This window comes from Lepisosteus oculatus, chromosome 4 (assembly GCF_040954835.1).
Source record: "Lepisosteus oculatus isolate fLepOcu1 chromosome 4, fLepOcu1.hap2, whole genome shotgun sequence".
NCBI classification, from domain to species: Eukaryota; Metazoa; Chordata; class Actinopteri; order Semionotiformes; family Lepisosteidae; genus Lepisosteus; species Lepisosteus oculatus.
The window spans coordinates 10,448,637-10,476,324 of NC_090699.1; the positions used below are offsets into that span (position 1 = coordinate 10,448,637).

At 48.1% G+C, this 27,688-nt stretch overlaps 1 protein-coding gene and 1 long non-coding RNA gene across 3 annotated transcripts; one reads left to right on the forward strand and one right to left on the reverse strand.

The window, feature by feature from the left end:
• Positions 1-143: 143 nt before the first annotated feature.
• Positions 144-26,991, forward strand: LOC102692728 (solute carrier family 12 member 3-like). 2 transcript variants are annotated; one of them, XM_015339504.2, is made up of 27 exons: positions 144-288; positions 3,550-3,928; positions 4,310-4,453; positions 5,724-5,799; positions 6,529-6,624; positions 7,859-7,998; positions 8,552-8,662; positions 8,954-9,065; positions 9,154-9,284; positions 9,729-9,813; positions 10,102-10,256; positions 10,597-10,704; positions 10,836-10,959; positions 11,149-11,250; positions 12,388-12,543; positions 13,139-13,238; positions 14,111-14,222; positions 15,175-15,306; positions 15,922-16,028; positions 16,366-16,448; positions 16,798-16,863; positions 17,775-17,879; positions 19,181-19,292; positions 20,636-20,722; positions 22,254-22,389; positions 23,011-23,078; positions 24,427-26,991. In XM_015339504.2, exons 2-27 carry the CDS (start codon positions 3,578-3,580, stop codon positions 24,566-24,568), a joined length of 3,141 nt encoding a protein of 1,046 aa, XP_015194990.2. In that variant the 5' UTR covers positions 144-288; positions 3,550-3,577; the 3' UTR covers positions 24,569-26,991. The 2 variants fall into 2 exon arrangements, with proteins under 2 accessions (XP_015194990.2, XP_069044727.1); XM_069188626.1 differs by lacking the exon at positions 144-288 and adding an exon at positions 856-934.
• On the reverse strand, positions 5,371-10,674 carry LOC107076089 (uncharacterized). The gene is made up of 3 exons (XR_001477494.2): positions 10,584-10,674; positions 6,536-6,621; positions 5,371-5,882 (listed from the first exon to the last, which is right to left on the reverse strand). It is a non-coding gene; the product is annotated as an uncharacterized lncRNA (long non-coding RNA).
• Positions 26,992-27,688: the final 697 nt, after the last annotated feature.

A 27,688-nucleotide genomic window follows, 5' to 3' on the forward strand; every position in this document is an offset into this window, starting at 1 on the left:
CGCTCCCCCCCCGAGAGCACATAAACCATCAGGTTAAAAAAAAAAAACAAAGCCCCACCAAATCCGACGACTTCGCGTTCACAATAGCCGGAAGTGGAGGTGCGCTGTCCACACAAACCGGCGCGTGTGCGCGTGTCCGGCGCTGGCCGCCGGTCTCTGCGCCTCGGCTGGAGGTCGCCTATATATTCAGGGCGCTCAGCCGGTAACGCGCAGTTTAACTTTAGTCCCGGGAAGCGCAACAGGTTCTTCCGCTCCGGAATACGGCGCTGTTGGAAAACACCTCCCGTGGTAAGTACAGTACAGTACGGTACGCGAGGAAAGAGCCGTTTGCGACTTCTCCTTCGCAGATTTTACCTTCAAGCCGTTTCTGCGTGTGCCGACTTTACAACCCGCAGGGGGATTCGCGGAGCTCAAACGCTCTGGGGCTCCGGGAACGAAATAAATATATAAGCGAGTTCGAAAAAGTTGCATTTGTGTTGGGGGGGAAAAAAATGCAGATGTGAACTTCTTTTGATCGCTTTGGTTGTTGCCCGCCTGCGAGTTTCAGGGGTAATGCTGTGATTTTACAGGTGACTAGATCGGACTCCTACCTGACACGACATTTTTGAAGTGAATGGTTTGACCAGAAGAATTTTTGTCCCTGTCCTTAATTATTCCAAGACCTTATCGATTATAATAAGACAGTCGGTTGCCCCCCCCACCTCACTGTTACACCCCTTGGTGTTTTGGGTGACAGGGGTTTGTCTGGAATGTGTGTTCTGTGTAACCAATCGATAGCGGATAGAGCCTCTATTCGTCCTTGTCGACACCCGGCCGGAGTCCATCGGCGGCGGTGAGTAATGAGTGTGTGAGTCAGCGGTTCGAGCACGGAGCTGCATGAGTTCGCGCTGGCTGCACCCGGAGCCGGGGCAGATGAATTCACACACCTGGGGAGGTACTACTACTTTTCAGCGTGAAATATACCTACACTTGTTCCTTAGTAAATTCGTATCAAGACAGATCTTTACTTCGGTGGTGCTTTTCAACTGTTATTTTTATTATTATATGCACGGTTATTATTATATGCAATATGCACATTGGACACCCAGTTAGTGTCGCAGCGCTTTGTTCGATTCCCGGTGAACTATCTGTGCGGAGTTTGCATGTTCTCCCTGTGTTCTCGCGGTGCTCAGGTTTCCTCACAAGGTATGACGTGCTGGCAGGTTAACTGGGTTCTGGGACTTCTGGGGACACACACAATCACACCAGGGCCAATATCCCCACAAGCCAGTTAACCCAGCGGCCTGTTTTTTCATCTGTGGGAGGAAACCTGAGCACCCCGAGAGGAAACCCACACTAACACAGGGAGAGAATACAAGATCCACGCAGAGAGCACCCCCGGACCTGGAATTAAACCCGGAGGGACAAAATCGTCCCTGATGTGAGTACTGTACGTGCGTGTCTGTGTTGATGTCTCGCCCCGTCCCGTCCCGTCCAGTGGGTACACTGCCTTGCGCCCGTTGCCTGCCGGGACTAGCTCCGGCTCTGCGGCGTTCCCTGAGCTGAACGAACCGGCTGCATCACAGCATAACAATAATATTATCATGATACGTATTTATATTATATATAATATTTTATTTATATCATTTCTACACAATCGTTTTATTGTGGATAACAACCACAATAATTAGTCGTTGGTACCGTTTTCTCCACATGACGCGGCGCACAAAAAGGTTCAACTAGTCTGAAAAAAAAACCCTTAAATGTTTCTCAAGGTGCTTTTTTAATGCCCTCTCCTCACCTCACCCCCCCGTCTCGTTTTAGACAATGGATGTGTCACCGGCTCTGCTCGAGGCAGGGCGAACCCATCGCTCGATCGAATTCCAAATTCCCGAACTCCGCACACACCGCTATCAGCGATCGTTCGCTTCCAGGCCGGTATCTGTCGCACGGGAGGCGCACTGCCGACGTTATCGCCGTGGGGCGCTAAGCAACGCGCATTGTCTTTTAGTGAGCGAGGCTGCAAGACAGATTCTCCCCACTCAGCGCGCAAGAACTTTGGATCGGGCGGTGCGCCACGGGAGACCTCCCAAACACTGCTCCCAATCTAAAAGATAAAGAAAAAAAAACGTTTTAATTGCCGTTTGGAATCGTTATGCGTTGATGATGTGTTTGCGGTGTTGCTCGCGTATCTTTGGCGACACCGTCGTTTTTTGTTTTCCTCCAGACAACGATTTGATCAGAACGCATTTCACTGGAAGTGTCTGTGCTTCTCAACGAAATAAGAATTGAAACGCTGAAAGAGATGACTGAAAACACCAGCTCGCTGGACAACTTATTTCCTATTGAATTTCACTGCTAGAATGTGTGTGTTGGGGGGGGTGGGGGGGTTGTGCTTTTCTGAGTTGTCACAGATGTGTTGTCAGATCGTGCTCAGATAGCACCCACAGGAGGCACCCAAAGGCAGGTCAGTCGTGGCCGAGCGTTATTAGAGCCCACCAGCCCTGGACGGGATGCCAGTCCATCACAGGGCATCACAGACACGCACGCACACACAATCACACCAGGGCCAATATCCCCACAAGCCAGTTAACCCAGCGGCCTGTTTTTCATCTGTGGGAGGAAACCTGAGCACCCAGAGAGGAAACCCACACTAACACAGGGAGAGAATACAAGATCCACGCAGAGCGCACCCCGGACCTGGAATTAAACCCGGAGTCCCAGCTCTCTGCCAAACATCCCGAGAGCAAAATCTTTGGATGTGGAGATCGGCGTCTGGGAAAAGTTTCTCAGTCTTCTCTCACTCCACGAGGGAAAAACAACAACCAACAACCAACAAGCGGCGTGAGTTTCAAAACCTCCAGCGAGTGGCTTGAGTCCTAATGAATTTGGCTCAGCCTGCTGGGGGTGAGAGCCAGCCCCCCTCTCTGTGGGTCGAAGAGGCGGCCCCCCCCCCTCCTGCAGAGAGCGAGGCGTCCCGGGGAGAGAAGGGGCTGGTGTCTAGTGTTTAAAGTTATTTTGAGGAAATGACGTCAGGAAACTGATCGCCTTTCTGGACACCTCAGGCCGTCTCAACCAGGTTATTAAATTCCGTTTGCCAAATAAATGAACGGGATCGCACGCTTTTTACAAATCGTGGATGTAGCCTAAAATCGGGCGCTTTGTGAAAGTCTGGAATGGTCACCATGTTGCCACAGGCTGCTTGATGACACCGAGAGTTCACGAGAATTGTGATGCCGCGGTGCGGCCCTTCCCGCTCGCTAGTCAGTGTCATGACTGATGTGCTGCGATGAACGAGCGGAGAAGCACAGGCGGTGCAGCAGACATTTCAGTGCAGGAATGTTCCAGCCTGATGTGCCGGCAAAACCATCTCGGAAGTCGAGAGCCGTATTTCTGTTGGATTAGAAGACATGGGTTCACGAGCCTGCTTGTTTACAATATAATGGGGCCGCCCACTCTTTGCGTTTTGTGGCTTCAGGTGGATGGGAAGAGCACGGCAGGTACAACCTGCGTGGTGAACCCCAGTTTGCCCTCCTTCAAACCGCTCATCGTTGTCTCCCTCCTCTTCAGAGCAAAGACAGCGGGGTCTTTCGAAACAATGGGGCAGTGCACCACGAAATCCGGCCGGGACGTTTCCGACGTTCTCCGGAAGGGCCGGTTCTCCCCCGCCGAAGAGGACTCCCCGAGGTACGCCTCGTATCCCGTCCCCCGCCCTGCCGCCGGCCCGGGCAGCGAAGGCCCGGCGATGCCTCCGCGGGCCGTCTCCAGGGACCCAGATGCCCCAGACCGCGCCTGGGAGAGGAGAGACTCGCGGGTGGACTCGCGACGCTCCTCCATCTACAGCACCATCGACGCCGTGCCGCACTACGAGTTCTACGCCAACACCGCGGCGCCGGGGCGGCTGAGACGCAGCAGGCCCACTCTGGACGCCCTGCGCAAGGCCCTGGGTGTAAATATTCATGGCGGTCCGATCTTTGGCTTCGCTTCCTGTCCTGTGTACCTCACTCCTGCTCTGAGCAGCCTGGGCCCTTATCTATCATCCGGGCAACCTCTGGGCACCCTGCCCCCCTCCCACTCTACACAATACACGTGCGGTGTGCCCGCAGCGACATAACCGGCTTGTGCCACACGAGTGATTTCACTTCCTCTACAACTTTTTCCCTTCCATCCAAAGCAGAGCCGCCGAGGTCGAGACCTCCGCGGCGGTAACTTGCGGTCGTCCCTCACCTCCCCACCCCCCCCCCCGCCCCCCTGTCGGACCCGTTGCCCAGCTGCGGGGCTCCCCCCGGACGAGTGAAAGTAACACATCCCCCCACCCTTTGCGTTACAGGATGGAGACGCCAGCATTTCTCCGGAAGAGCCAGCGGACGGGACCCTGCCCTCGATCTCCGAGCTGCCCCAGGATGTGGAGGCCGGCGGGGGGACCAAGGCCCCCTCCAAACCTGTCCGCTTCGGCTGGGTGAAGGGCGTGATGGTGAGGGCTGGTGCACGCGCTGCCAGCAGGTGGCGCCGGAGAGCCTATCAGCACCCCCCCCCCCCTGCAATATAGGTTACACTTGCATAGATAGGTGCTTAATCAATGATGTTCAGAAATCTGCAAAGATACCATTGACTGCTCAGGCATTATTTCAGCAGTTTGATCCTAATAAATGTGAGAGAGGTATGCAGAGTGAATTTGGCATAGCTCACCTAGATGAGGGCAAGGCTGTAAAGCCTGTATCCCCTTTCTGTATAGCTAGGATTGAGCCGGGGAGCTGCTACAGGGGTGTAGATGGAGTGGAGCTTACGAGAGAAACACTTTAGGGGATGTCCTGGGTGCGAGACTTATTTACTGTATGCAGGCGAGTGGAAGTGTACAGGACTATGTAGCTTTACAGTATTGTTGCTTTACAGTATTGTAGCCATCAACAATACTGTAAAGCAACAGTTGACCGTGTGGGTGCAGAAGAGAGGAAAGCAAAAACCCTTAGTGGGTGAAAGGAATCCTCTGGGTCTCAGCTGTTGCCCTCCCCATACCCCCAGGCAAGGAGTACATTTTTAATTAAGAGAAATAATGTGCAATCTCTGCAATATCTGGGGTTATAATCCTACTGTCATGGGTCCAATCCAGCCATTCAGGATAAGCCTCAGATCAATAAGCTGCTAACTAGTAAACCAGCTGTTTCCAGACTTTTGTTTTCTACTTGTGCGTGTAGTCAAAGTTAGCAGATGTCTTACCTGCTTGTATATCTTAGAATGAACGCCCCACAATATTAGAAAGGAATCCAGGCACAGCCATCGCAAGGTGTTATGGGTTTGAATATTAATAAGGTTTTCATCCAATCACAATACTGCATTGGGGGGGGGGGGTAGGCAAGGAGCTAATTAATATTAATATTCATTGCTGCTTGGTGGACCAGCAAAGGGAGACAGGGATAGGGACAGGGAAAATTCTTGCACAGTGGACGTGGCTGCGCAAGTATACCATGCAAGTGCATTCAAAATTGGGAACAGGAAGCGCGTCTTTACTCCAGGGCTGGTGGAATTGTGGAACAAGCATCCCAACCATGCTGTTGAAGTGACACCTTCGGATCAATAGGCTGCTGACTACTATACTGTGTAGATGGGTCAAGTGATCTCCTATCGGTAACGTCCTGTCCTAACATTTCCTGCCTCTTTTCTGGAGAAGTGCATGGTGGCTACCTGCACTTCTGTCGCCACCTGAGCTGACCTTGCCCTCTTTCTGTGTGTGTCCTGGTGTACAGATCCGCTGCATGCTTAACATCTGGGGAGTGATCCTGTTCCTTCGGCTATCCTGGATCACCTCGCAAGCTGGAATCCGTGAGTTACTCGTCCGGCCACCCACTGCCTTGATCCAGGGCAGGAGTGTGCACCTCTTTTCTCTCCACGCGATGCACTCCGGGCTGTGGCAAGAATGAGAGACATAACTGTCTCCCCATCTTTCTTCTTAGAGTAGTCACAGCAGAAGCCATTGTCTTATGTTCTTTAGGAGCAACTAGCGGTAGAATTCGCGAGAGACCTATTCAATCTGGCCTCAAACCTCACCAGATGCATTTTGCTTGTCTGCAGCAGGTTTGCTTGAGTTTTCAAGCTCTGCAACGATCCCACTGCCAATCGCCAGTCCAGCTGCAGCAGTATCATCGAAGTGGAGATTTGAATGTTGCAATGCCGGGATCTCGCGGTAACCCCAGTAATCAAGTGCTGAGATCTTGCGAGTTTTAGAGGCACCTTTCAATGTTACCTTGTTAAGACCTGGGGATCCTGGTGTGTGTGTATTTGTTTCTGTGTATGTGCCCTGCAATGGACTGGCATCCCGTCTAGGGTATACCCTGCTTTGTGCCTGTGGCTCTCCTGTGACCTATTTCTTGCTCACTTAACTGCCTCAATTAAGTCGTTAAGGAGATTGGAAAGACAACTAGCAACAGATTGGAATGATAACTAGCAACAGATGTTGCTCCCGAGGGCTAGGGTTGCCTGCTCCTGCTGAGATGTAGCGTAATGACCATTTGCCGTGCTGAGCTGGCCACTTGTTTGTGTTCCCCCATCTAGTTCTCACCTGGGTTATCATCCTGATGTCTGTTGTCGTGACGTCCATCACCGCACTTTCCGTCTCGGCCATCTCCACCAATGGGAAGGTTACATCTGGTGAGTGATGTCACAGTCAGCAACAAAATCGATGACATCATCTGGTGAGTGATGTCAGGTGACAGCTGAAGGAAGGCCTTTGAGGCCCCATACGTGACTAACAGTGCAACTATGGGGGTCGCGCCCCGTGTTCTTTTGGTGGTAAAGCCATCAGACAAAAACTGAAAGATGAACATTCTGGACTAATCTTAAAAAAGCAGGAGGCTCATGTCGCACCTCAATTTTTATGTCAATTTAATACCCAGCGTATGGATCAACCCTCCCAGTGATGGACACAATGCATATATGTCCATTCCAATGCTGGTAATGGAGTGCAAACAGTCTGGGTGATCTTACAGCATTGATATGCAGACTATCTCTAAAAGACAGGCTGGTTTGGCATGATCTACAGGTTATTATGCATTGCATCTAAGGTGAAATTACATTTGCTTTCTCTCCCACTATATTTGCCTATTAGGCACACAACTGTGCACTGTTGCGCTGCAGTCACTGAAGTTCAGGGCTGGGGTGAATGTGAGGCCGAGCTCAAAATGCTGGGTATCATCACAACCTCAGGGATCTCCGGACAGAGTGCTTAAACGATGGGAGAAATGGAAGCTGGCTACTGGATGCCGGCAAAAACGACTATCACCTTGATGGCAGAAAAAACGTTTTGGCGCGTTGATGCCTATAAAGCGACTGCGAGTGGGGAAAAACATAAAGGGGCCAGAAAAAACTTCCCATGAGCAGGAGAGCCTCAGGGAGAAAGGGTTAGGTGGGGAAAAAGGAGTGCAGCTGAAACTGTCGGAGCAATGAGATGAGCAGGTAGATACCTTAAATAGGAACAAGTAATAGGTTTATTCCGTGCTGAAAAGAGAAGAAAGGAAACATAATGTTTCAGCTGTGGAGCCTTCTTCGGGCAGGGAATAAACCTATTACTTGTTCCTTTGCAGCCTACACATGCTGCCACAGCTCCCCAACTGAGACACCTTAAATAGTCCACTCCAGAAGCAGATAATTGAATTATTTGCCTGTCTGACTGAACAATAAGCATCTCTTGTGAAACGTGTCCTGGGTGCATTCGCAAAGGTTCGGATTGGGATGGAGACCCTGTGAAAACTCAGAGGGTGCAGGTTGCCAGTGGTAAACACCGGGACATGATCCGCTCCCAGCCTGCGTGTGACATGTACACATTTAGCCTCAGTTCTGGTGGGATTCATCAGAGGCCTGAGCCGCCATCTGGTTTGTGTTTCAGGGGGCACCTACTTCATGATCTCCAGGACTCTGGGCCCAGAAATCGGGGGCCCGATCGGGCTGGTGTTCGCCTTCGCCAATGCGCTGGCCTGCGCCATGAACACTGTGGGCTTTGCGGAGACCGTCAGGGACCTGCTGGTTGTAAGTGGGGCTTCCGGCTGCTGGAAGGAAATGGGCATGTGGGCCTGAGCCCAGGGGTAGTCAGAGGAGACCTCGAGGGGCACTTGAGAGATCTTGTTAGAGTGGAAATTGTCCCTTCCTTCTTTAAAATTGATTGTGGATAATCAGTTTTAGGAGGCCTTGGAGCTTTTGGGTTATACCAAATACTTCCCTGCTTAACCCTTCACCATGTAAATGATCTTTTGTAAATGGTCAGTGAAGTTGTCAAAGACGTCTTACTGTATATCATCTAAAGGATTAATGCGTGTGAGGCCTTGCTCTGGAACTGCTGGGAGAGCCGATGTTATCTAGACCCAGTGGACATTCCAAATCCCAAACTGAATATTTTGGAATAGCAAAGCCTGTTAGCAGAACGATCTGGGAATACTAAGGGTAAAGGTCCTAGACAAGATCTTGGGTACAATTGGCCAAATCTGTTACCCATGGATGCCAAGAGTGTCTTCTGAGCCCAAATGAGGGAATAAATACTAAGTTGAAGGCAGAAAATCATTGTTTCTTTCTGATTCCCCTTCAGGAATATGACGCCATCATGGTGGACAACATCAACGATGTGCGCATCATTGGAGTCATCACAATCACTGTGCTCCTGTGCATCTCGCTGGCAGGCATGGAATGGGAGGCCAAGGTGAGACCAGTCTTTCCTCGGCAAGTTGAGCATCTCTTTGCACCACTTGCCCTCCTCGCTCACTTGGTTTAAGACAATTGGTCACATGACTGAGGATGGCAGGTCATTCCCCCACTGCCTTTTGGGAAATGTAGTTCAGACAAGTGTCTCCATCTCACACTGCAAAATTACCAAGCGCATTTGTCATCTTAAATTTCTAAGAGGACAGATTGGATTGTAGAAAGTACTGAACCCTTGCCTGTTCAACTAAATAAGTTTTAATATGTCCGTGCTCTCTTACATGTTTTGCAGACTCAAGTTATTTTCTTCCTGGTGCTGATGGTATCTTTCACCAACTACCTGGTGGGAACCCTGATTCCGCCCACTAAGGAGAAGCAGGCAATGGGATTCTTCAGCTACAAATGTGAGCCAGCCTGCTTGTGCCTGAACTTGCATGACCCTGACAATTTCAAATTCCTTGACAAACTATTGTGACAAACTGTCTCTTACAGCTAGCATTTTTTTGGATAACCTGTTACCAGACTGGAGAGGGGAGGAAGGGACCTTCTTCCAAATGTTTGCAATCTTTTTCCCTTCGGCTATTGGCATTCTGTCAGGAGCCAACATCTCTGGAGACCTGAAGGTGTGTACTGTATGAGGGACAGCAGTGACACTAGAAGTTTCTACAGTACAGTCAGGTGTGACAGTGTGTGTGTGTGCTGGTGAGTTCAGGATGAGTGTGAAAGGAGAGGGACAGCAGTGACACTAGCAGTGTCTACAGTACAGTCAGGTGTGACAGTGTGTGTGTGTGCTGGTGAGTTCAGGGTGAGTGTGAGAGTAGAGGGACAGCAGGTGTGATTGTGTGTGTGTGTGCTGGTGAGGTCAGGGTGAGTGTGAGAGGAGAGGGACAGCAGTGAGACTAGTAGTGTCTACAGTACAGTCAGGTGTGACAGTGTGTGTGCTGGTGAGTTCAGGGTGAGTGTGAGAGGAGAGGGACAGAGTGGCTAAAACAGATGTGCTTGTTGTATGGCTTATATCTGGATGGAGGTCATTACATGACCTCTCTGTCTTGGCTGTTTTCTTCCAGAATCCAGAAGAGGCCATTCCGAAAGGGACTCTGATGGCTATATTCTGGACAACTTTGTCCTACCTGGTCATCTCAGCCACCGTCGGTAAGCCAAAGTGTCCCGCCAGTGTTAAGAGCATAGAGGGAAATTGGCCGATGTTCAGAACAGGATGACAGGAGTCAGAAAGAGAGGAACAGACGGATGATCCATGATCATTCCTAACTCACAATACACACTTCTCACATGGGGCTCCGTGCAGCACAATTGAATACTGAATCCAATCAGTAAGAGTCTCGATAACTCCCTCTCTCTCAGGATCAGCACATCGCAAAACTATTGCGGTGTCCGCTCGTTCAATCATTGCACACGTAGCTATCCTTCTCTCTCTTTCAGGCTCGTGTGTGGTACGGGATGCCTCAGGGAACCTGAATGATACCATCTCTGGAAACGTCACTGGGGACTGTGTGGGGCTGGCCTGCCAATACGGCTGGAACTTCACAGCCTGCGAGCTCTCGAACTGCCAGTTCGGCCTGGCAAACAACTACCAGGTAGAGTCATACCTTCAGAGTCCCAGAGCTGTGTGGACAAGGCCCGCGCAGGGACCTCCCACGGTCTGCCTCTCTCTTCCAGGAGCTGAAGCGTTAATGCACTCTTGTGACCAGATAACGGCCACGCATTAACCTCTCCTTCTACTGCCCTCTCACACTTCTCTCTCCCCCCCTCTTTCTGCCCGAATGAATTGCAAGATTAAGCCATTCAATCTGCCTGCGAGGTCGTGTGTTTGTTTTAACTCCCCCTCACTCTTTCTCTGTGTAAGAGGATTGTCTAGGTATTGTCTCGTCAGCAAGTGAGGATGTCCTAATGCCCAACCCTACCTGTTTTTTCCAGGTTCTCAGTTTGGTCTCCGGGTTTGGTCCCCTGATCACTGCGGGGATCTTTGCTGCCAGTCTGTCCTCAGCCCTTGCCTTCCTGGTTTCTGCACCCAAGGTGTTCCAGGTACAACTCACGAGACAGAACTGGCCTCTGCTGGGGGCAAGTGACCCTTAAAGAAGCAATTGATACAGTTGCGTGTGGCTTAATTTATGTTTTTCTCTCTCTCTCCTTCCTTCTCTGTCTGTATACACCAGTGTCTCTGCAGGGACAACATATACCCCCTGATCAGTTTCTTTGCCAAGGGCTATGGGAAAAATGATGAGCCCTACAGAGGCTACATCCTGACCTTCTTCATCTCGGTGGCCTTTATTCTCATTGGTGAGTTCACAGAAAGGGGGGCGGATCCCACTCCATTATGACATCATTCAGCATCTGCCTCAGAGCGAGTCAGGAAGTGCTTCTGGGCTGAATGGTCTGGTCTGGTCTTAATGCAGTGTCTGGTCAGCTTGGTACAGGAGAGCTGTACTGGGCAGTTACCCACACTGTCTCTCTGTCTGTCTCTCCCAGCCCAATTGAATGTCATCGCTCCCATCATCTCCAACTTCTTCCTGTGCTCCTACGCCCTGATCAACTTCAGCTGCTTTCACGCCTCTGTCACCAACTCCCCCGGTGAGTTCTCCTGTTACAGGGGAGGGTTATCCTGTCAAGGGAGGGGTGGATAAAAGAGAGGGTTAGCAGGCTTTGTCAAGTCCCCAGGCCACCATTCACACAGGCTCCTCTTGTACCCCTTCTGACTTCAACTCTCCATATTCAGTTCTTAGATTTCAAAGTCAGGGATAACATGTACTTCCACGTAGTGTGCACATTTGAAACTGAAAGAAGCATGTCTTTCCACAAAAGGTGATGGGAGTGTAGAACAAGCTGCCAGTCATTTTGTTGAAAGTGATACCCTGGCATCTTTCAAGGACCAGCTGGATCTTTGGATCAATTAACTACCAACATCCAAAGAGGGTTCGATAGCCTGAATGTTCTTCATCTGGTCTGTTTCCTTGCTCACTGGGATCCGTATCAGATTTCTCTTTGGCTCTTTGCAGGTTATCCTTTGGTAGGCACGTGGGATTCAGCAGTTCAATAGGCTGTAGCACAATATCAGATCTGTAGAGAAATGTAAAGTTTGACAAGTTATCAACTAATTAGAGTCAATCACAGAGCTTAATGTGTGCACTGGCAGAAGGTCAGATAATCTCATAGACTCTCCAAGAATGAAGGTTGACAGCACTGATTAAGAAGTTTCTCAGTTGCAAAACTCTCAGTAATTAGTTGCCATCCATCCATTTTCTAAGTTTTCCAGTTCAGGGTCTCCAGGGATCTGGAGCCTGTTCCACCAGGCAATGGGGGAAGGCAAGATACACGCCCTCGATGGCACAGCAGGCCAGACCATTACAAGACACACACAGACTAACACAACAGGGCCATTTTCTCCAGAAAGGAATTAACTTACCAGCTTGTCCCTGGACTGTGAGAGTAAACCAGAGCTCTCAGAGGGGACCCACACAAACATTGGATGAACATACCAATTCCACGCAGACAGCACCCCAGGTTTAGAATTTGAATCCATGGCCCGAGCACTGTGAGACCCCGCGGCGCCACCATGCCACCCTATTTAGTTTCCTTGTGTCTTTGAATCTCCAACAGCCGTACTGCGGATTTCTGCCATAGAAAGATCAAGGAAAGGAGCTGGGTTGTTGGGTAAGGGCAGAATACATTATTGTTAGAGGTCACATTATTGGGGGGCTCCCCCTACAGGTTGGAGGCCTTCATTCCGCTACTACAACTGCTGGACAGCCCTGTTCGGAGCCGTGGTCTCTGTGGTGCTGATGTTCCTGCTGACCTGGTGGGCCGCCATCATCACATTCAGCATCATCATCTTCCTCCTGGGCTACGTGGCGTACCGAAAGCCAGGTGAGATGCGGGTCTCTCAGTCTCGGGAATCGGAGAGCAAATGGCTCAGCCAAGTCTCTTAACTACCCAGGAGAAAACCATGAGCATATTGCATTAAGGAGTATGAGTATGAAGAAGCATTGGGAAACACAAGCTCCAGAATAACAAGTTTTGTTAAAGCACTGACTCATTAACATAAGAAAGTGCCACACGGGGAAACTGCTACATCTATCCCCAGTGTTAATTAAAAAGGCACCTGTTGAAATGTTTTATTTTTTATAGGTTTTTTTTTTTTTTTCAAAGCACTATTGGATCCTAGCAACCCCTTCTGCAGCTGCTGCCATGAAGTCAGCTTTTTGTCTGAGTCTGCTCTATTCTAGTCTGCTCTCCAGATCTAGATACTTGGATGGAACAATCAAAAGAAGTTAAAGTTCAACCTAGAATGAGGAGGTTTGCATGGTCCGTGTTAACTAGCCTTCACAGACAAGGGTGCCGGTCTGTTAGCAATTTGTTTGTTAGCTTGGAAGGTCAGGTCAGGTCATCTCCGTTCCAGTGAGTGTCTATCTGATACTTCCCCTCTTACTCTCTGAATTCTGTTTCTCTCTGTCTGCTCCAGAGGTGAACTGGGGGTCCTCCCTGCAGGCTGGCACCTACAACATGGCCCTGTCCTACTCTGTGTCCCTGACAGCTGTGGAGGACCATGTGAAGAACTTCAGGTGATGATCTCCCTGCCTGCCCGGCATGTTCATGTCTCGGGGCCTTGATAATCATAGCAGCTTCCAGTTAGTTCATTATTGTTTATTATAACAGCATCCTGTCAGATGTTTCCCTTGATCTACCTCTGCCATGCAGGGAATGGTGATTGCTGTGAATCACTCCCTCTCTCTCTCTTTCTTCCATTCTATTTAGTCATAAATTCAGAGCAGTGCTAAAATACTCTAGTGTCCAGTTAGTTTGTCTGTGTTAACCCCTCTCTCTCAGTGCAGTGTTAATGTACTGGAGTGTCCAGTCAGTCAGTGTGTCTGTATGAACCCTCTCTCTCAGGGCAGTGTTAATGTACTGGAGTGTCCAGTCAGTCAGTGTGTCTGTATGAACCCCTCTCTCTCAGTGCAGTGTTAATGTACTGGAGTGTCCAGTCAGTGTGTCTGTATGAACCCCTCTCTCTCAGTGCAGTGTTAATGTACTGGAGTGTCCAGTCAGTCAGTGTGTCTGTGTTAACCCCTCTCTCTCAGTGCAGTGTTAATGTACTGGAGTGTCCAGTCAGTCAGTGTGTCTGTATGAACCCCTCTCTCTCAGGGCAGTGTTAATGTACTGGAGTGTCCAGTCAGTCAGTGTGTCTGTATTAACCCCTCGCTCTCAGTGCAGTGTTAGTATACTGCAGTGTCCAGTCAGTGTGCCTGTATTAATCCTCTTCAGTCTGTAAGGATTGATACAGTGTTAAAGTACTGTGCCTTGAAGACAGCTGATGAGAACCTACCTCATTATTTCAGCAGTAACGATCACAGACACGGTCATGATACTATAGAGGCCAGTCCACTGTTGTGCATTTTCTAGTCCAGCTTCTCAGTCTCTCTTCCTTTCTATCTAGACCCCAGTGTCTCGTGCTGACTGGTCCTCCCAGCCTCCGTCCTGCGCTGGTGGACTTCGTGGGTTCCTTCACCAAGAACATCAGTCTGATGATCTGTGGAGACATCATCATGGTGAGCAGCAGGGACTCTTTGCCAGGGGGCTGGTGAAACACCTGCCTGAGAGGAAGAGCTGGGATGTTTGGTTGCCCTTCAGAGACCCCTAGCTCAGCTGTTGCGTGATCTTCTGCAGATCGGGGAAAATGGATCCTAGGGTTGAAGATCAAGAAAAAAAGTATTTATTACACGTTCCCACTCCCTCCCCCTTCTCATTCTTTATGCACAGAAGGGTGGGAAATGGGTGATCAATCACAATTTACTCTTATTCATTTACAGAGCATTATATCCCCATTATATCCCCATTTGTAACAGTGTGAGTAAATTAAACAACAGTTGAATAAATCATGAATGGCTGGGACCGGTCCTTGACACTGGGTTAGTCACTTTGTAAAACAGACTATTTGCTTATGCTTATGCTTATGCTTATGCGGTTATAACCTTCCAATGTTTTCAGGTCTGTAGCTACTGATTTAACTAGCACACTATATCCCTCTGGACTCAAGGAATTATAGCAAAGTTCCTACAGAAATGTGGGCTGGGGGTTGGATCACACCATTCTGCTCGCCTCTGTGTATACAGTAACCTTGCACCCAGGACTTCCTGTAGCGTATCCTTCCTTGTACCCTTACTTCTTACCCCATCCACACCCGTGCAGCAGCTCCCTGGCTCAATCCTAGCTATACAGAGGGGATCTGGGCAGCCTCATCCAGGCAAGCTACACCAAATATACTTTGTATATCTCGTCTCTCTCTTGCATTTATTAATATTTAACTGAACAACTGAATGGCACATTAGAACAGTACGTACAGTAAGTCTTACCGATACAGACATTAACTTGTTCTTCAACGGGAATCTTGGAATCTTGGAACCCAAACTCTCCAAGGGCAATTCTGAGGAACAAAATTCCCTTTCCCAAATGTATGATCTTGGAAATCGACTGGCCCTCTGCTCTCATTCTTACCTACAGGATGAGAAATCCTCCCCACAGCAGTCCAACGCAAGTACCCTGGTGAAGTGGCTGAACAAGAGGAAGATCCGGGCTTTCTACACCCCCATCAATGGGAAGAGCCTGCGAGACGGGGCCAGGAATCTCATGCAGGTGAGCCGGTGTCCCTTTGGCCAGCAGTAGGCCTGCAATCTACTGGCACTTCTAACTTGGGACCATTTATTGACCCACACCGCAGAGCGCAAGCTGTGGGAGCACAAATGGATTCCAATTTCTGAAAAGCAAATGTTACTTTCTAGGAGACAATGTCGACCCAAATCAGTTGACACATAGCCAAGGGTAACATGATTCGGTGCCCAGATTTCCTTGACCATCTGGTCTCTTGGGTAGCAGGGCATGGTGTGGCTGTTACTGTCATTGTGTAGTTTTTCTCCAAGCAGTGTAGCTCTTTCCTGCCTCCTACAGACAGGCAGATCAGCTGTGCTAATTTGCCCATTCTATGAGGTGCAAGAGCTGTGCTGCAACGCCGATCCCAGAATACTGGGAATAACATTTAGGTGAAGAAGCTCCTTTGTCATCATCATCCATTAAGCACGTTACTCACATGAATTTGAGAATCGCTTAATTATTTGGAATTGAACAGAACCGGACCAGGTCACACTAATTTCAGCTTATGGAGATCACTCCGAAGGGACAGCCTATAGAAGCAACCTCGTCACAACACAAGTGAAAAGACATTTTCTGTACCTGTCACCTTCCCTCTTATAGGCAACTGGCCTGGGCAAGCTCAAACCCAATACCCTGTTCATGGGCTTCAAGACCAATTGGAAGGAGGACTCCCCCTACAGCCTGGAGGACTACATAGCAACTATATAGTGTGTAGAACTTGAGTGACTCTAACTTGTCCCTGTGTGTGTGTTTGTGAGTGTGCCCTGGGAGGGTCTAATGTCCTGTCCAGCATGTGATCCCGTCTTGTGTCCTGTGTCTGCCAGATTAGTCAACACATGGAGTAGCTAAGGATAATGGCTGGATGGATACTCTTGGATAATAATAATAACAGTAGGTGGCCGAGCGGAAACATATACTTTCTGTGGATGTCTACAAATCCGTAGTGACAGGAAGAGAGATCTGGCAATTTTTCCTTAGAATTCCATGTTATAAGACAAAACCCAGCACGCACTAATCCCATGTCCTGTTCCCATCCTTTCTCAGTGATGCCTTTGACTCCAACTTCGGTGTGTGCCTGCTCAGAATGACGGACGGCCTGGATGTGTCTGAGGAGCTGCTCTCTGGGGGTGAGCACTGTGGCTGGTGATGACAGGGGCACTCCTAGCTTAGAGCTGGAGCCTCTCTGGTCATATGTTCCCCAGGCTCCCCTGATGGGTTCACGGCTTCAGTGGGAAATTAAAACTGGAGCAGGAAATAATGTGATAAAGTTTTGGGAGAAGGTTGTAGAAGATGTGGTTTTTTCTTACGTTTACATATTTTTGAAGTAAATTGTGACGTTTTAATTGTACATTAAGTAAAATGAAAATTATATTTTTAATTTTGACGTTTAGGGACTGAAGGAGATATATGTTACTGGGCTATTTAAGGATTTTGATGCTACTTTCTCCCTCCTTTTTTTGTCTTTGTTTTAAACAGTGAACCCCGCTTTTGAACCAGAGGATAACAGGGAGTCTCGACGGAATGAGAAAGATCAGGATTCAGGTGGGGCTGCAGTTATGCTGAAAACTCAACTGAATCTTTTAGGGGTGTGCATGTGTGTATTTTGTCTCCCAAAGCCATGTCACAGCTTGGATTGGGATCTTCTGTTCTCCAGACTAGAAGGCATTCCTTCTTTTTCTGCATTTCCAGGACCATTTCACCATCAGTTTATATATTTCATCAAGTTAGGAAGAAATCGAAGTCATCCAAAGCTGGGAGGCAACTCTCCATCCCTCTGTTTACTGGAGTTTCTAAATTAGAACAGACTTAATTTTAAAATATAGGGACCAAACTTAATTTCCTTAAGTAGTTCAGGTGGGGAGCTGCGTCAGCATGCGTAGGCTGCAAAGGAACAAGAAATAGGTTTATTGCATGCTGAATTCTTTTGTCGGAAAGGATAGTCTGTTTTTTGAGGGAAAAAATGGTAGAAAGCATTAGTTTCCTATAAAATAGTCACTGAGTGTTACTCTGGTTGGTATCAGAGTCAAAAGAAAAAGTGTTCAATTTCAGGCGAAATCCTTTAGGGATGATATTATGTCGACGACATCTGTAAACGAACAGGAGGTGGTTAGAAAGCCTGGTCTTGGAACAGATCGCTGTGAAGAGACGGAATGCTGGTTTAGTAAGAGAGGGGGTCAAGTGATCCCATTAATTTCCTTTATATTCCTTACATCCATTTTCTAACCACTCCTTCTAATTCGTGGTCATGGGGGAACAAGCACCTTTAAATGATTGGGTAGATAAGTATTATGTATAGAACAATTGCTTCTAACTCTTTAGGAACTCACATTCATACACCCTGCAGGCCAAAATCGACTGATCTTCGAGAGGCTAGGATTCCACTGCTTGTTCACACTGTCTCTCTTTGTGATTTTGGGTGGCTTTCTACATATGCTTCTGTTTTTGAACAACAGATGTTAACAATTCCAACATAGCCGAGAGCGAGCAGATGTCCACAGTGTTCCAGAAGAAACAGGGGAAGCAGACCATTGATGTCTACTGGATATCTGATGATGGAGGTAAGTCCTTAAACAGGAGGAGCTGTTTCGGTCACTCTCCTGAGCAGACAACCAATTGGTTCAGGGCTAGCCTGATTACCAAACCACGCTGTGTAAACAGTTCTGAAAAAGACCCTAGCAAATCTTAATAATAATAATAATTGCTTACACTTATATAGCGCTTTTCTGGACACTCCACTCAAAACACTTTATAGGTAATGCGGAATCCCACCACCACCACCAGTGTGCAGCCCCACCTGGATGATGCGACAGCAGCCATAGTGCGCCAGAATGCCACACTCCAGCTCTCAGTGGGGAGGAGAGCAGAGTGATGAAGCCAGTTCAGAGAGGGGGATTATTAGGAGGCCATGATTGGAAAGGGCCAATGGGAAATTTGGCAAGGACACCGGGGTTACACCCCTACTCTTTTCGAGAAATGCCCTGGGATTTTTAATGACCACAGAGAGTCAGGACCTTGGTTTTACATCTCATCCGAAGGACGGTGCGTTTTTAGAGTATAGTGCCCCCCCCACATAGACCACAGGGTGAGCGCCCCCTGCTGGCCCCACTAACAACTCTTACAGTGGCAACCTTAGCTTCCCAGGAGTCTCCCATCCAGGTACTGACCAGGCTCACACCTGCTTTAGTGGTTTGCCAGTTGTGAGTTGCAGGGTGATATGGCTGCTGGCAGATACTGCAAGATGAATTGTTCAGTGAATTAGTTGAAATCACACATCCTGCATTTTGTCGCACTGCAAAGGCTGTGCTTGTGGAGTGTAGTCAACATACAGTATTTCAATATATATCAGTGATGTTCTCTTTTGATCCTGGAGGGCTGCAGTCCACCGGTTTTCAGAGGTGACTAGAAAATACCAGTGATTGAAGACCTGGAAACTGCTGACGGAGACATTAAGGGTCTAGGGGAGGAAATGCAAAATTGAAAGAACAGGGTCCCCTCCAGGACATGGAGTGGATATCAGTGCACAGTGTGTCCAGAAACACAGTCTGAAATAGAATGATCCCATAAATCTTTATCACTGAGAAATGATCGCAGTTTAACAGTTTTTCCTGAACTTGTTCTGCTGGTGAATAACATTGTGTCAGATATACAGTGTCAGACTCATTCTGCAATGTAAGTTCTTTCATTGCAGAACTACACTGGTAAATGAAGGGCTGGCTGTATTGTCCTCCTGCCTGAAGACACACTGCCCCCCCCCCCCCACCTCTGGACCTGGAGAGAATGATCACTGATGTATACTGTCCTCCTTCCTTGTCTCTGTGCAGGAGAGCTGCTCTGTTATCACGCTCTCTCTCTTTCCCAGGACTGACCCTCCTGATCCCCTACCTGCTGACCCGGAGGAAGCGCTGGCGGCAGAGCAAAGTCAGAGTTTTCATTGTGGGGAACAAGGAGTCCCTGGAGGAGGACCGCAAAGAGTGAGTCTTGCCACCAGGGGGAGCTGGTTGAAACTGAGTGGCCACATAATAATAATAATTGCTTACACTTATATAGCGCTTTTCAGGTAATGGGGAATCCCCTCCACCACCACCAATGTGCAGCATCCAGCTGGATGATGCAATGGCAGCCATAGCGTGCCAGAACGCTCACCACACATCAGCTCTCAGTGGGGAGGAGAGCAGAGTGATGAAGCCAGTTCAGAGAGGGGGATTATTAGGAGGCCATGACTGGTAAAGACCACATGACGTCTGTCCAGGACACTGGCGTCACACCCCTGCTCTTTCTAAGAAACTCCTTGGGATTTTTAATGACCACAGAGAGTCAGGACCTCGGTTTTACGTCTCATCCGAAGGACGGCGCCTGTTTATAGTATAGTGTCCCCATCACTATACTGGGGCATTAGGACCCACACAGACCGCAGTGTGAGCGCCCCCTGCTGGCCCCACTAACACCTCTTCCAGCAGTAGCCTTAGCTTTCCCAGGAGCCACCCATCCAGGGACTGACCAGACTCACACCTGCTGAGCTTCAGTGGGTTGAACATCATCATCATTACAGTGTTGCAATCCCCTCATTGACTTGCATGTTCTTGGACTGGATTCACAGATGGATTGTTTCAGCACACCTTAAATGAGTTGTATATTACTTGTTTTCCATCTGTTTGAGTGTATATAGTGGTCTGCAAAGCCTCCAGGATTCGGAATGTGGAGTACATTAGTCATCATTTGGATACACATCTTCTGGCTGGGCATTAGTACAGCTTGTTCCTACATAATGCAATTGAGCAGAATTGAACTCTAATCAAATGTGTACAGAGCCGGTTGTGTCACAATTCTGTAATGGAATGCATTTACTTATTCCTGCCTTACGCTGCATTACACTGTCTCTAATGTCTTCTTTCAAATTATGCGTAAGAACACATGAACAGTTATAAATCAGAGGAGGCCACTCAGCCCATGTAGTCCATTTAGTATTGAGTAGCTACTAAATCAATCCAAGGATCTCATCCAGTTGTTGTTTTAAAAAAGAAAAGACGGGTATTGGCTTCAACAACATGGCAGGAGAGATGGTAAAGAGGTGCTCCCTGCTTTGAATTTATAATGCACTTCCTCAAATATTTGAATACCAGGATAAGGTCCCCTCGTCATCTCGTCATCTTCTCCTCTAGATGCTATTGCCAGACACACTATAATCCGCTCTTTGCAGTGTCCCACAGATTGCACTGTGTCAGTTTGTACATTCCAGAGCAATGATGGCCCAGGTGACTGCAGTCACTGCTGCTTGCTGTTACAGCGCTCTCTGTTTGTCTGGCCTTTGTTACAGGATGCTGTCCCTGCTCAGCAAGTTCCGCCTGGACTTCCACGATGTCATCGTGATGACAGACAGCGAGCAGGCCCCCAAACCCAAAAGGTAAGCTTGGCGTATGGGCGGTGTCCCGTTCTCCTCCGGAAGAGGTCTCCATCCGCCAGAAGGCTACGCAAGAATGATCAGTACACAGCCGGTGGGTGACCTTGTGGCCTGATCTGGTCTGATCTCAGAAGCTTAGCAAGGGCAGGTCTGGGTCATACTATGATGGCAAGCAGCTGGCCAGGAGGTGGCACTCATTCCTCTGGACTGAAATTTGCAACCTGATGCCCTGGTATACACTATACCATAGGAGCTGCCATTCTTCAAATGAGACATTATGAAGATCCTGACATTTGGTCATGAAATATCCCAAGATGTGTTTTTCTTGAATGAAAAGTAGTCTACCCCAGGGTCATGGTTACATGCCAATTTGAAATTGTACAAGTTAGTTACAAGTCATTTCTCTCTTCTCTGCCTGAACCTCTGTGGATCTGTGCAGCTGTCCAGGGGTCAAGGCTTGGGGTGAGGCTCCAGGCATGTAGGTGAGTTAGGGTTAGTAGTTCAGGTGGGTAGCTGCGTCAGCATGCGTAGGCTGCAAAGGAACAAGTAATAGGTTTATTCCATGCTGAAAAAAAGAAGAAAGAGAACACAACGTTTCGGCCGTGGAGCCTTCTTCAGGTGTGAGTTAGGGTTAGGGTTAGCATCAGAAAGGTAAGGATTAGAGTTAGGCTAGCCCACTCTCAATTCTGCGACTGTAACAGGAACCATTCTAGGCTCCCGTGAAGCGTAGTTCTGGACCCTATGCAGATGGTATAATCCGGAAGTAAGTGGAAAGGACGATGGGGAGGAGACGACGAGGAGCAGGAGTGGTTGACACTGGGGTGACGATGGTGATCAGGTGCTCGGGAGGCGTGGCCAGGGCGAACAAGTCCAAGGAGTCCAGGGGGAAATTCCAGGACAAAGTCCAAAAGTCCAAATCCGGGTGATCCAATCGAGACAAAACAAGACAGTTAAAAGCCGGAACAGGATCTGGTGCAGGGACAGGGAATAAAAAACGGGATGACGAGGCCAGACGCCCTGAGCCCCGGACTCAGCAGGGTCAGGACGCCTATGCCCTCAAGCCGCGGATGTAGGGGGACTTGATGGTAGGCAGGGCCTCTGGGCGTCCGTCTTCCAGTGCAGAGCCCAGAGAAACAAGAGCGCCCGGCTTAGATAAGGAGGGACAGGTTAGGGGACAGGTGAAAGTAATCAGGTAAAATACGAAAGAGCCGGAGCGCCCTTAAGTGGAGGGATTATGATCATGACAGTGACAGTGCCCTTTTTAAAATATCTTGTTTCAGTTAAAAAGGCATCATTTTACCTTTTTTTTCTGTTTTGACGTTTCAAACTCTCCTGGGCATTAGTATTAGAACAAGTATTAATAGTATGACTGCACACTTGAAACACATGACCGATTTCAGTTCAGTTTCAGCTGAGTAATTTTTATAAGGACATAGGCTTCAGTCTGTGTGCAGTCAGACAGCCTCCTGTGTCCTACAAACGAGTCAACGAGTAAAGGGCTGCCAGTGTGTAAGTCCTCTTTCTTTCCGAACAGCATGCAGCGGTTCGAAGGGGCTGTCGCCCCCTTCAGGCTGCACGATGGCCTGCAGCAGGAGCAGGCGGCGCAGGAGCTGAAGAAGCAGTGTCCCTGGAAGATCTCAGACAGGGAGATGGACATCCTCAGACAGAAGGTGAATGACCAGATGTAGCGGAGCTAGTTCGGATACGGTGATGTCATCGCCCTCACTGCGCGTAGCAGGGACCTGGGCTGAGGGAGGTCTCCTTTAGCTCATGCGGCTGGTTCCCTGTTGCATTACGCCAGTGACCTGTGTTCGTGTCCTTGGGTGTTATGGGATGAAACGGGTGGCAGAGGGCACGAGCCTGTGTGGAACCGCAACGGTCACACAGATAGTAACACCCAAGCACTGTGTGGAAAAGAGTGACAAATGGGCCCTGAACTATAGAGCACTCACTGGATCCTTAAACCAAATTCTAGAAATGAACAGAGATTTAATGTTGCTGTCCATGCTTTTGGGACTGTTAGTTTTTATCTATTTATGTTAAGCAGGAGTGCCCGTTTTTCATGGTCCTTATTGTGGATCAGCAGTACGTCACCAGTAGTTTTTTGTGATACATACTGATTACTTCACTTTTGAATGTTCTGTTTTACAATTTTTTTCTGTATTGTGTGTGCTGGTGTTTTTATATCATGTCTGCGCCAGTGCTGTGTGCTGTCAGTGTGTCTTTGTAAGAAAGTCTCTGATCGGGCACCGTGGATCCCTGACACTTCCTCTCTTGCCTTGTCTTCGCAGTCGGAGCGAAAGGTGCGATTGAATGAGATCATCCGGTTCAACTCCAAAGATGCAGCCCTGATCTTAGTGTGAGTCGAGTAGGAGAGTAGTTTATTGCCATATGTACATGTCCATTGGAATTTCTTAATCACGCTGATCTCTCGGGACATACACAGCACAACAGACACCACTACACAAGGTAGACAAGAAGAGCAATAATTATATTGTGGAAAAATAAATTCATACGTAGTTGTGAGACTGAGAGAAAAAAAAAAACAAGTGTAAGAAGTGCAGACTCCAGGTGTGTATTGAGTCTGAGGCCCCACAGTTAGCTGTTGAGGATGTGCACTGCAGTGGGATAGAAGCTGTTCTTGAGTCTAAGAGTCTGTGCTTTAATGGTGCGATACCGCATGCCAGAGCGCAGGGGGGAGAACAGTCTGTGGCCAGGGTGGTTGGGATCCTGAATGATGGATCAGGGCTTTATTGCGACAGCAGATGGTGTGGATCTCACCGATTGATGGTAAATCGCATCCTATGATCCTCTGTGTTGATCATCAAAGAGAAAGAGCACTTTGCCAGAGTGTAAACCCACTTTTTATGTGTACTACGCCACTGGGCTGGTCATGGCTTGCTAATTCGTGCACGAATCCCTTGGCTTGAGATTTACACATCTGAATGTACGTCTGCATCCATCCATATTTTCTAAACCATTTTAACGAGTACTGAGTTGCAGGGGCAGCTGGAGCCTGTCTCGGGAGCAACAGATGCAAGGCAGGGTTCACACTGGGTGGGATCCCATCCAATTGCAGGGCAGACACACAGACAAACACAATCTTACCAGGGCCAAATATCCCAGAAGCTAATTAACCCACCAGCATGTCTTTGTACTGTGGGCAGAAACTCGGGCACCTGGAGGAGACCCACATGAACACAGGGAGAGCATGCAAACTCTGCATAGATAGCACCCTAGGACACTGAACCCAGGGCTCTAGTGAGTCAGCAATGCTAATCACTGCACCACTGTGCCACCCTTCATGCCTACATTACAGTTAAAAATCACAATGCACAATGCTATAATGCTCATTATTACCAGCTGAAAGCAGAGTGACATCTATTCTGAATTAGTTCAGGTAGGGAGATGTGTCAGCATGCATAGGCTGCAAAGGAACAAGTAAAGGTCTATTCCTTGCTGAAAAGAGAAGGAAAGAAACACAACGTTTCGGCTGTGGAGCCTTCTTTGGGTGTGAGAAAGAGAGGAAAGTCAGCAGCTGATAAGGCAGGGGAGGACAAGAGCCGGGAGTGGAGAGGAGGCGGGAGCAGGAGGGCAGAATGGGCACTCAGGTGGTGTGAAGTCGAGAGAGGGGGTGAAGAGAGGTCTGAAGTTGAAACCTGCCATTCTTAGCACCCACTGATCTGCTTCTCTTTTGTTGGTTGCAGGAGCATGCCTGTGCCCAAGATCGCCACCTGTCCCAGTGCCCTCTACATGGCCTGGTTGGACACTCTGACCTATGACCTGCGATGCCCAGCCTTGCTGATTCGTGGAAACCAGCAGAATGTGCTCACCTTCTACTGCCAGTGAGAGGAGAGATGGCGATGGAGTGTGGGCCATCGGAACTCGGACTGGGCAACTGCGTGCCAAGCAGCTGAGTCACAAAGAGATCCCGTTCTTACCAGTTCTTTTGATCTCACGGGCCTGCGAGCAATGCCACAGTCTGATAAAGGCAATGCGATCTGAACTGGAAGGGCTAAACTTGTCCTGTCTGAGTCAAATATCCAAGTTTTCCTTGAACAGCTCCTTAAAATCTTAGAAGCCCAAAGAACATTATCCATATTGCCCAATTGGGCTAATGCTACAACAGCAGATGTGGGGATGCCTGATTTATCTGGGAGTATTATAGATTATAGAGAACAACCATAAATCAGGCAGAGATTTCAAAGCATCTTTAGACTATAATAAATTCAGCCTAAAAATGCCCTGTTATCTGACCTAATAGCTGTGCTGTCTAGTATAGTTCAATCTTCCTGTGTCTTAGCAAGTGGTTTTTATTATCAATGTTATTATCAACATAAGCTACTGGTCCCAATATGTATTGGTTGCCTCTCAGTATGATATCATTAATGCTTGTATTTATGTAAAGATCAATAAAACATTTATGTGCAAAACATTTTACCTAATTGCAAAAATTTTCCCTAATAGTCGAGAAGAATCATATAATATTTCAGAATGATGGTTTGATGGAACAAACCACAAGTTATGCTAATCTTCCAGGATGTAAATATGTGTTTGTATGTTGTTTTGTTTACTGAAATATACTGTACATATGATATACAGTATACATGATTATTTCGTACTTTAGAGGATTTTGCAGTATGAATTGCAGTTGGTTTTTTTCCTGGTGCTGGTTTTGAGAAGGAACACAGAGAGTTTTCATGATTCTCTAAACCTGTTCAGGGACTTTAAGGATTCTCTAGAAACCCTTTTTAGTATGTGCAGAATAGAATAAAGTCTACACACTTCACCCACCTCACCATTCATCTGTCATTCTCCCCGCCTGCCCCTTCGTCCATCTGTTCATCCATCCACTAGTCTGTCATCTATCAGTCCATCCTTCAGTCCATTTTTTAATCCATTCATCAATCCTTCCCTTCATTCTACCATCAATCCAGCCTTCCATTCCTACATTAATCCTACTATCATTCCATCAGTCAATCCATCCATCCTCCTGTCCATCAATCCATCCATCTATAAATCCATAAGTCCACCTCTCCACCCATCCACCTGTCCATCAGTCCATCCGTCCACCTGTCCAGCCATTGATAAGTCTGTCTATTCATCCTACCATCATCCTATCAGTCTATCCACTTGTCTATTTTTCCATCTGTTCATCCGTCCACCTGTCCATCAATCCATCCGTCCATCTGTCCATCAATCCATGCATCCACCAGTCCGTTAATCCATCAATCCAGCCTTCTGTCCATTCCTTCATCCATTCATCAATTCTTCCCTTCATTCTACCATCAATCCAGCCTTCTGTTCCTACATTCATCCTACTATCAATCCATCAGTCAATCCATCCAGCTATCCGTCTATATATCCATCCATCCACCTCTCCATCAATCCATCCATCCACCTGTCCATCAATCCATCTGTCTATAAATCCATCCGTCCACCTCTCCATCTATCCACCTGTCCATCAATCCATCCATCTAAAAATCCATTCCTCCACCTCTCCATCCACCTGTCCATCAATCCATCCGTTCACCTGTCCAGCCATTGATAAGTCTGTCTATTCATCCTACCATCATCCCATCAGTCAGTCCATCTATCCACCTGTTAATCTGTCCATCCAACCATCAGCAAACCCATCAATCCGTCCACCTGTCTATTTTTCCATCTGTTCATCCATCCATCAGTCCATTCATTCTGCCATCAATCCATCAGTCAGTCCATCCATGCACCTGTCCATCAATCCATCCGGGCCCATCCATCAATCCATCCACCTGTCTATTCCTTTATCTGTTCACCAGGTCATCCCCCCATCAGTCCATCCAAACTTCCACCCATCTGACCATCAATCCATCTATCCGGCCTGCTGTCCATTCTTTCATCCATCTGACCAACTGAATTCCATCAATCCATCAGTCCATCATCAGAAGATTCCTCCTGTTTGAGTGTTATTCAGCGGGTTGCAGACAGCAGACCATTTCCGAACACACAACCACACTTGGAGAGTTCTGGGGCACCAGTTGATCTTGCCAGCACATTGATAGTGTTTCTTGATGACAGATGTCAATGTTGATAAAAATGCTGATGTTTTTTGTATCTGAATGTTTTTATCCATCCAAAAGGCTTGCACTGCTGTATTTATAGCGCTTTGAGGGGAGTGTCCAGAAAAGCGCTATATAAGTGTAAGCAATTATTATTATTATTATTTATTACGTGACAATAGCCATTGGCAATGAAACGTTACACTAAAGATGTTTGATTCCTTGCAAGTGGCGAGGTCCTGTAAACTGAATCAGAACCCTGTAAATAAAGAACTGAACACCCATTTTGCAGCTGTGAGCAATTTATACAGCTCCTCGCACCACTGTTAAACTTTTTATATATATATAACAATATATATATATTGTAACGCATACGGCTGACATTGCAGGTTGTGCGAGCCGGCTTACCAGCACGGTGACGTCACTGCCCTTCCCTGTGAATAGCAGGGACTGCAGCCGCCAGGCGGACGGGAGATTTCCCTTTAGCTCAAGGAGCTGGTTCCCTGTTGAGTGACACTGGAGGCCTGGGTTTAAGTCCCCAATGGGGGGGCCGACCTGAGGTGGCACCGGCGAGGGCGCATACCCACGTGAACCTGAGAGCACTACAATATATACTGTATATATATATAGGGGCGCAGCGGTGGCACTGTGGCTAAGGATCTGCACCTGTGGCTGGAAGGTTGCTGGTTCAAATCCTACAGCTGGCAGAGGAATCCTACCCTGTTGGGCCCCTGAGCAAGGCCCTTAACCCCAACTGCTCCAGGGGTGCTGTACTATGGCAGACCCTGTGCTCTGAGCCCAGGCTCTCTCCCTATCTGTGTGTCTCGTGGAGAGCAAGCTGGGGTATGCAAAAAGATAATTCCTAATGCAAGAAATTGTAAAGGGTTAATATTGATATAAATCCATATGTTTAATCAAATCTTGAATGCTC

What these genes read in the sequence shown, in the direction of transcription:
- LOC102692728 (XM_015339504.2), top strand. Translation starts at nt 3,578, where the DNA reads ATGGGGCAGTGCACCACGAAATCCGGCCGGGACGTTTCCGACGTTCTC. An exon ending in CACCTCGCAAGCTGGAATCC is followed by an intron (nt 5,800 to 6,528) that starts GTGAGTTACTCG and finishes TCCCCCATCTAG; the next exon opens with TTCTCACCTGGGTTATCATC. An exon ending in TGAGGAGCTGCTCTCTGGGG is followed by an intron (nt 16,449 to 16,797) that starts GTGAGCACTGTG and finishes TGTTTTAAACAG; the next exon opens with TGAACCCCGCTTTTGAACCA.